Source organism: Penaeus vannamei, chromosome 20, assembly GCF_042767895.1.
Source record: "Penaeus vannamei isolate JL-2024 chromosome 20, ASM4276789v1, whole genome shotgun sequence".
In the NCBI taxonomy this organism is placed as follows: domain Eukaryota; kingdom Metazoa; phylum Arthropoda; class Malacostraca; order Decapoda; family Penaeidae; genus Penaeus; species Penaeus vannamei.
In genome coordinates, this window is record NC_091568.1 from 40,597,937 (window position 1) to 40,607,936 (window position 10,000).

The window sequence follows — 10,000 nt, forward strand, 5'->3', positions numbered from 1 at the left end:
TAGTGAAACTGCAATACAATGTAATCTCTATTCCAAAGAATCCCTAGTACTGTAAATCATTGTTATCATAGTACGGTATTGTATGTTATCAAATTGTATTCGTTTCCACAATATAGCCTAATAAAACAAAGATTTGGATTCATTTTATCAAACACCCAATCATTCACCGGCAGACTACAAGATCAATAGGTATGGGAAATAACCCTAATACCCGAATTTAAAGCCGAAATATGGAACAAAATGTTGTCATCAACACAATACAGCTCCATCGACCATTGCCCCTTGAACTCAGCTCTACCTTATGGCGGCTTTCCGTCTCTTTCACACTTCCTTATTCCCTTAAAATCTCTGATATTCCGGCAAAAGAAACCATCTTTGTTTTGTAACTGTCAACGAGAGTGGGTGTGTCTTTATAAGCGTGTTTATGTGTTTGTAAGTGAGAATGTATGATATTCATTGTATGCTTGACAGGTGTGAGCATCTGCGAATGCACATTTGCACACTTACCTGTTTGTCTGTGTGCTTGTGATTCCGTACGTGTGTATCCATGCTATGTGCGTGTGTTACAAAATATGTATATACATCAGTATTGTTCATTTTTAAGATTATAAAGACTTACAGCCAGTTTGTTAAATTTGTACAAAACACGAGCCAGTAAATATTCATATATACATGCTCATGCACAGAAATGAATGCATATGTGTCTATCTGTCTGACAGATATACATTCATCTATCTATCCGGTAGATATGCATGCCTAGACTGATAGATAAACATTGCATAAGCATATGCACGTCTGTAAAATAAATATGCTTTTTGGCCGATGCTGGTCATTAAGGCGGAAACGTGCAATTGATACCATATCTTATCACAAGAAAATAAGATTAGAAAACACCCTGCATAATTTAATTCGGTCATGTGTAAAAAAAGCAATCATTGTAACTTGTGTATAAAAGATGAAATAATGATAAAACTTGAAATGAAATCATGATAATGAAAATTGCGACAATAATAATGATAGTGATAATAGCAGTAATAACAATGGTCATAATAATGATAATAGGATAATAGTATTAATGATGATACTGATAACAGTAGTAGTAATATTGATAATAATAGTAATAATGATGATAATAATGATAATATAATAGTATCAATGATGATACAGATAATTATAGTGGTAATAACGACAATAATGATAATAATGATATCATAATAGTATTAGTGATGATACTGATGATAGTATTGGTAATAACGATAATAACAATGATGAGGATGTGAGGTAACCTGAGTATTGGTGTGTGTGTGTGTGTTTGTGTGCTTATCATATGAATATACAAGAATAAAAATTAAAGACCAGAAAAGCGAGAAAAAAATCTTTTCATCCCTTTTGCGTACATTTACAATTTCAAAAGAACTTCAATGACTTTACTTTGAAATTGCAAGTCTAGAGATATGGAAAAAAAATAAAAACCTTACTTTTTCGAGAAAAAAAAACTTTCAGGCAGTCCTTAGCCCGGCAAAAAAATGGAGCTTTCCATTCTGCCTGTACCACAGAAGCTTTTCGAAGTTTCCAGACTGATAAGAGTGAAGTTTTTTTTTCTTTATTCCTTTTTTTCAATCCTATGTTTTGAGTATTCAAGCAAAATTATTTTGTTGTCTCAGAAGCCGTTCGTCATGATCCTCTATGCCTTGTCCTCGTCTTTGAATTTTCCTGGAATTTAGGATTCACGAAGAGTGTGTGTGAGTGTGTGTGGTCAAGGTAGGTGAACTTAACACACGTGTGAGAGCGGCTGAGACACCCTTGAACACGAAAAAAAGATGTACTGTGGTGGCAACTACAGGTGTTCTGTCTCGTGACTGGCAGACTAAAGCAAAATTACGATAGTGCTGTTAATCGTGTCATGGCGCTGTGTCTGTTTACATACAGTATAATGGTAAAGATGAAGGTAAACCGTTTGCTCTTTAAGTAACAAAGCAATGGAAATGTGATGTTAAGGTTTAGAGTATATTTGAAGTTTTCTAAGTATGCCAACTTGAAGAAAAGTAAAAATAAACTACATGGATTCCCTTTCTAACTGGAAATTGATATATCTGAAACACTTGATTTAGACTCAAAGTGATTGTGTCGTGAATGGGAATTAAAGTCACCATAATTCAGAATTTGCTTGATTTATTCGGCGACACTTTACGAATTTCTTCCAAAAGGCAAAGCGACGCATCAGCAAACACGGGGAAGCGCTGAGAGCCCCAGCTGTTCCCTTTCGTCCGCTCAGTACAGCTGGAAGTCGTCCCTGGCCTCGACGCCCCACAGGAGGTGCAGGAGCTTCTCGGCCTTCGAGCCCTCGTCGCCGTCCTCGTCGGCAGGGAACTCGGAGACGTCGAACCAGTTGAGGTACCTCATGAGGTCGTGCTTCATGCAGACGCCGAGGCGGGCCTTCTTCCAGCACTTGTTGAGGGCGACGATGCGCTGCAGCTTCAGGGGCATCGGGGAGCCGGACTTCTCGAGGGGGAGGCACATCTGCAGGAGGAGGCTGGGGTCAAGGGACGGTTTTTCTATTTCTCTTTCTTTCCCTCTCTAACTCATTCTGTCTGTCTGTCTGTCTGTTTCTCTCTCTCTCTCTCTCTCTCTATCTATCTCTCTCTCTCTCTCTCTCTCTCTCTCTCTCACTCACTCTCTCTCACTCTCCCTCTCTCTCTCTCTCTCTCTCCCCTCCCTCCCTCCCTCCCTCCCTCCTCCCTCTCTCCCTCTCTCTCTCTCTCTCTCTCTCTCTCTCTCCCTCTCTCTCTCTCTCCCTCCCTCCCTCCCTCCCTCCCTCCCTCCTTCCTTCCCCCTCCTTCTCTTCCTCTCCTTCACACACTTCGAGGCGCCACACACGAAACCTACCGTAAGGTCCTTGCACTTCTCCATGGCTTCCAGGAGGTCCTCCTTCAGGTCGTCAGCAATGTCCAGTTTCTTTGTCTCTTCGATCGCCGTCTTGTAATCGATGTTGAAGTCGTCGTCAATCTGATGAGGAAGAGAGGGAATGTGTAAATGTTTTTTTTCTTTTATTTTCGTTCATTTTCTTTCTTGTTTTATCGAAAATGGCTGCGTAATAGAGAAAGGGAATAATGGTGATACGAATACTAATAGTTATGATATTAATAATCATGATAAAAACTATAACGATGCTGATGATATTGATAGTAGTACTAGCAGTAATTGTAAAGACAATAATAAAGATAATAGCAGTAATGATAATGATAATGAATATAATGATGATAATTATAAAAGCATAAGAGTATTAATGATAATGATAATAACATAGTGTTAATGATAATGATTATAATAGTAATGATAATAACAAAGTTATCATGAATAACAATGACAACAATAATACTAATAACGATAATAACAAAAGAATCTGAGGCTACAGATCTCTCCTGCTCCTCATACTCACGTAGTTCATCTTCCTCATGACGCAGGTGAAGTTGCTGACCTTCGCCTTGACCTTTTGGACCATTTTCTTGATGATAGGAGCGCTGTACAGGGGGGCCTCGCGCTTCTAGATGATAGGGGAAAAAGCGGTCCGTTAGTTAAGGGATAAATTAAGGTCAGTTTTTGGATACTATGATGGGAATGATGGCTAGTGATGTTGCTTCATAATGATGGGTTTGAAGTGTGCAATAGTTTGTTTCGATTATTATTATTATCATTATTATACATTTCGTAATGGAGTCAGATGCTCATGCTGTACTGGGTTTTATATTAAAAATCCTGTGGTATGGTTATATCACGATATCAGCAGAGTTTGAAGCGTGGTACAAGAACGTGTTAATCTTAGTCACGCCTGTCAGCTGTTATAGATAAGTCGAACTTTATAGCAATTCAACTTTCTTTTTTTTCGAGGGAGAAACTGCTCGCGAATCTTACCTGGCGTCGAGAGAAGAGCTTGAATGGGAAGTCGGCCGGAAGCCTTGCATCTTGGCCTTGTCCTTGAGGAGGGTAGAAGAGGATAATCGGCTGGCCGCTGAATCTGTCCAGGCCCTGAGGAGGATATTCAAAGCATGGGAATTTGTTGGTTTGTAAGGGCGTGTGTGTGGGTTTGTTTGTTTGGGTTTTTGTGTGTGTGATCGTTTGTGTGGGTTTGTTTGTTTGTGTTTGTGTGTGTGTGTGTGTGTGTGTGTACGTGTGTATCCATGTTTGTGTGTGTGTGTATGTGTGTGTGTGTGTATGTGTTGCGTGCGTGCCTACAAGGACCCCAAACTAGTATTTAAACCTCACTGACAACAAACCAATTTTTTTCTCAATCTGACGTGACCACAACCTTTAGGCTCCTCACTTACCAAGGGACTCGAGACTTCCTCCTCCACCTCCTCCTCCTCCGAAGACGACTCCTCCTCCTCATCAGCCTCAGGAAGCTTCACCTCCTCCCCGTAGCACTCCTTCACGGCCTTGAACACCTCCTTCGACCAGCCGTAGTACAGGTCTTCGCCGAAGCAGTTGGTCATAACCTGGGGAGAAAAGGTGCATTCTCAGAGGAGGCGAAACACATGCGAAAGTATAGTTGTAAAACTAATATAAAACTATAACTCTAAAACTATAACTATATAGCTATAAGCTACAACTATGAAACTATAACTATGAAACTATAAGCTACAACTGTAAAACTATAACTATGAAACTATAAGCTAAAACTATAGAACTATAACTCTAAAACTATAAGCAATAACTATAAAACTATAACTATAATCTATAACTATGAAACTATAACTGTAAAACTATAAGCTGCAACTGTAAAACTACAACTATGAAACTATAACTATAAAACTATAAGCTATAGAACTATAAACTACAACTGTAAAACTATAACTATGAAACTATAATCATAAAACTATAAGCTATAAAAACCATAAAACTATATGAAACTATAAAACTAAAACTATAAGTTATAAAACCATAACTCGTCTAATTTGGTTAAAACAATATGATTACATTCAATACAACTGCCAACTTTTACAGAAATTATAAACAATCCTTCACAGCCGAATAAACCATTTAAATTTCCTCTTAAAATCTTCCTCCTGAGATTTTGAAGCTTATATCATGTATGAATGAATTATATATGTATAATATAATAAAATAATAACGTATGTATGTATGAACCATGCCAAAGTATGAATGAAAACGAAGACATACCTTAGAGTAAGCATACTTCTCGGCGAACCCATCCTTGGCGAGAACGGAGCACACGGCCGTCAAGAGAACTAGTGCACGCAACATCCTGAGGAAAGGATAATTGTATTAATCAATAGGGGAATTGTAATAAATATAATCACAATAGTAATAGCAACACCCTGGGGAAATGATGATATATTTATCAATGTGGGAATGGTAATAAATAGTTATGGTAATAAAGATAATCACAAAAACAGTAACAGACTGAGGAAAGGATAATGTATTAATCAAAAGGGGAATGGTAATAAAAATCATCACAATGATAATAATAGCAACATCCTGAGGAAAAGATAGTATATTAATCAAAAGGGGAATGGTAATGAAAATAATCACAATAATAATAGCAACATCCTGAGAAAAGGATAATAATGTATTCTTCAAAAGGGGAAATGGTAATAAATGGTAATGGTTATATAAGCAATCGTAATAATATTAATAGAAACATCCTGAGGAAAGGATGATATATTAATTAAAGTGGGAATGATAATAAATAGTAATGGTAAAGATAATTACAATAATCAAAAGGGGAATGGTAATAAAAATAATCGCAATTATAATAGCAACACCCTGAGGAAAGGATAATTTATCCATCATGGTAATATGAATAATCACAAAAAATCTCAATAGCAACATCCTGAGAAAAGGATAATAATATATTGATCAAAAGGGGAATGGTAATAAAAATGATCATAATAATCTTAATATAATATATTCATCAAAAGGGGAATGGTAATAGATGGTAATGGTAATAAAGATAATCACCAAAATCTTAATAGCAACATTCTAGGGAAAGGATAATATATTCATCAAAAGGGGAATGGTAATAGATAGTAATGGTAATAAAAATAATTATAATAATCTTAATATATTCATCAGAGGGGAATGGTAATTAATAGTAATGGTAATAAAAAATAATTACAATATCTTAATAGCAACATCCTGAGGAAAGGATAATATATTTATCAGAGGGGGAATGGTAATAAATGGTAATGGTAATATAAGTAATCGTAATAATATTAATAGCAACATTCTAAGGAAAGGATAATAATATATTCATCAAATGGGTAATGGTAATAAAAATAATCACAAAAATGTTAATAGCAACATCCTGAGAAAAGGATGATATATCCATCATGGTAATAAAGATAATCGCAATAATATTCATAGCAACATTCTAGGGAAAGGATAGTATATTGATCAAAAGGGGAATGATAATAAATAATAATGGTAATAAAAATAATCGCAATAATCATAGTATAATATATTCATCAGAGGGGGAATGATAATTAATGGTAATGGTAATAAGAATAATTATAATAATCTTAATATAATATATTCATCAGAGGGGGAATGATAATTAATGGTAATGGTAATAAAAATAATTACAAAAATCTTAATAGCAACACCCTGAGGAAATGATGATATATTGATCAAAGGGGGAATGGTAATAAATGGTAATGGTAATAAAAATGATCATAATAATCTTAATATAATATATTCATCAGAGGGGGAATGGTAATAGATGGTAATGGTAATAAAAATAATCATGATAATCTTAATATGATATATTCATCAGAGGGGGAATGGTAATAAATAGTAATGGTAATAAGAATAATTATGATAATCTTAATATAATATATTCATCAGAGGGGGAATGATAATTAATGGTAATGGCAACAAAAATAATCACAATAATCTTAATAGCAGTCATTTAATAGATTACCATAATCATTACTATTATTGATACTATCATTATTGTTATCATCAATATTATTATTAATATTATCATTATCATTGCTTTAATACTCAAAATCATTTTTTATCGTTATCATTACTATTATTTTGATATTTTTAAAATGTTTCTATCATTATTATCATTATCATTATTGTTGTTACTATCTTCATTATTGTTATTATTACTATTTATCAAAGGGGGAAATTGTGTCATAGTTTAGGTTGTTATGACTCATTTTATCTCGGTCTTAGTTATCTATAATAGATTTATATAATGGCATAATGATGATTGATGATGATAATGAGGATGGTGATGATGATGATATTGATAATGGCAGTGAAAAGGATGGAAGTGGTATTTCTACTACAACTTGTATAACATGTGATAATGATCATCATGATAACAAAAATTACTGTTGAATATTAATTATGGTATCAACAATGCTAATAAAATTTACGATAATCATACGTTACGTGAGGATCTCTGACGTTATATTAAATTACAACCTTTTCCTATATTAACACAAAAAATAGTATAAAAACACAACCAATTAACACTAACAGACCTATCCTTCAAAATCTTATTAATAAAATATCTCAACCACATGAAATTTCACTCGAAAATATCCTCCTGCCAATTAGTACAGATAGACTTATACTCCAAAATCTCATGAGTTAAATACCCCAACCACATGAAATTTCCCTCAAACATATTTCTCCTATTAATAAGTACTGATAGACCTATCCCTCAAATCCCATTGGTAAAATATCCCAACATATGAAATTTCACTCAAACATATCCTACTAATAAGTACAGATAGACCTGTCCCCAAAATCCCATTAGTAAAATATCTTAACCACATGAAATTTCTCAAACATATCCTCCTATTAATAAGCACTGATAGACCTATCCCTTAAAATATATGAAATATGAAATTTCCCTCAAACATATTCTCCTATTAATAAGTACTGATAGACCTATGCCCCAAAATCTCATCAGTTAAATACCCCAACCACATGAAATTTCACTCAAACATATCTTACTACCAATAAATACTGATAGACCTATCCCTCAAAATCTCATTAATAAGAGACCCCAACATATGAAATTTCACCCAAACATATCCTACTGATAAGTAATGACAAACATATCCCCCAAAATCCCATTACATGAAATTTCACAAACACATCCTGCTATTAATAAGCACTGATAGACCTATCCCTTAAAATATATGAGATATGAAATTTCCCTCAAACATATTCTCCTATTAATAAGTACTGATAGACCTATCCCCCAAAATGTCATTAATAAACTATCCCAACCACATGAAATTTCACTCAAACACATCCTGCTACCAATTAGCACAGATAGACCTATCCCCCCAAAATCTCATGAGTAAAATACCCCAACCACATGAAATTTCCCTCAAACATATTTCTCCTATTCATAAGTACTGATAGACCAATCCCTCAAAATCTTATCAATAAAATATCTTAACCACATGAAATTTCACAAACATATCCTCCTATCAATAAGCACTGATAGACCTATCCCTTAAAATATATGAAATATGAAATTTCCCTCAAATATATCCTCCTGTTAATAAGTACTGATAGACCTATCCCTCAAAATCTCATTAATAAAATACCCCAACCACATGAATTTTCACTCAAACATATCCTGCTACATGATGATGATGCTGTCCTTACCTGATAGACGAGACTGATGCCCAGAAGTCATGCCCACTCCTTTATATACATATTTGATATGCCTAGTCATCATAACTCATTATCACCCCCGCCCCCCCTCCCCTCCTCTCCCCCTTTCCCCCCCTCTCCCCCTCTCCCCCTTTTCCCAGGCGCTGATCTTTCGAAAATGACCTTTATGCAATGACTGGCATATGCCTATCGTCATAGCTGATGGGATTTTGTTTGTCTGTTTTTCGATGACGGGAATGAAATTGTGTGCTTTGGGTATTCATATTATTATTATTTGACTTTTTGTTGCTGTTGTTGTTTTCTTGTTATTGTCTTTATCTTTTGGTTATATTTTTCCTGTTGTTGATGCCATCATTTTCAATATATTTGCTGCTATTTTTGTTGTTATTTTCTTTGTTGTTGTCTTCTTATTCTTATTCGTACCATCATCATCATCATTGACATTTTTATTATTATTACGATTGGTATTATTACTGTTGTTATTATCATCAAGATGTTTATTACTGCCATTCTTCTTCATTATCATCATTATTATTGCTACTTGCATCACTACTATTTCTATTACTACTACTACTAGTATTACTACTACTAATATTATTATTATCATTACTATTATTATTATAATTACTATTAATATTATTATTACTATCATTGTTTTTACCATCATCATTTTATTATTAGTATTATCCTTACTACTATTATTATCATTATTTTTAATCTTATAATTTTATCATTATTATCATTATTATCCTTATTACCATTACCATCATCAGCATTATCATTCTTATTATCACCAGTATCATAATCATTATTCTTTTTATAATGATAATAATGATGATGGTAATAAAGATGAAAATTAAGATAATGATGATAAAAATTAGTATAATGATGATGGTGATAATAATAATAATAATAAAGATAATAATAGTGATAATGATAATAGTAATGGTAATAAAAATAATCATAATAATCTTAATAATGATAATGATGACCATAATCATTACTATTATCATTACTATTACCATTACTACTATCAATAATATCATTATGATTGCTATACTACTCATAATCATTTTTTTCGTCATTCACTATAATTTTGATATCTTTTATTGTTTCCATCATTATTATAATGATCATTATTATTGTTACTATCTTTATTATTGTGATTTTTAGTACTAATATTTTAATTATCCTTACCATTGTTGTTGTTATTATCATTATCATTGCTATTATTATTACTATCATCATTATCAATGTTATCATTATTACTATTATTATCATTATTATTATTATCATTATTACTATTATTATTATTATTATTATTATCATT

The 10,000-nt window shown here is 33.2% G+C and overlaps 2 protein-coding genes across 2 annotated transcripts in view; one reads left to right on the top strand and one right to left on the bottom strand.

The window, feature by feature from the left end:
• Nucleotides 1-138, top strand: part of LOC113805073 (uncharacterized) — a 4,082-nt gene extending 3,944 nt beyond the window's left edge. Inside the window, exon 7 of the mRNA XM_027355985.2 lies at nt 1-138. This exon is cut by the window's left edge and continues 465 nt beyond it. The gene's annotated coding sequence lies outside the window, so the exon portion shown is untranslated.
• Nucleotides 139-2,155: 2,017 nt separating this feature from the next.
• LOC113805051 (uncharacterized) lies at nt 2,156-8,692 on the bottom strand. Its single transcript, XM_027355962.2, has 8 exons — nt 8,662-8,692; nt 7,426-7,435; nt 5,179-5,263; nt 4,326-4,493; nt 3,913-4,026; nt 3,440-3,544; nt 2,887-3,006; nt 2,156-2,520 (listed from the first exon to the last, which is right to left on the bottom strand). Exons 1-8 carry the CDS (start codon nt 8,690-8,692, stop codon nt 2,272-2,274), a joined length of 882 nt encoding a protein of 293 aa, XP_027211763.2. The 3' UTR covers nt 2,156-2,271.
• Between the last annotated feature and the right edge of the window lie 1,308 nt (nt 8,693-10,000).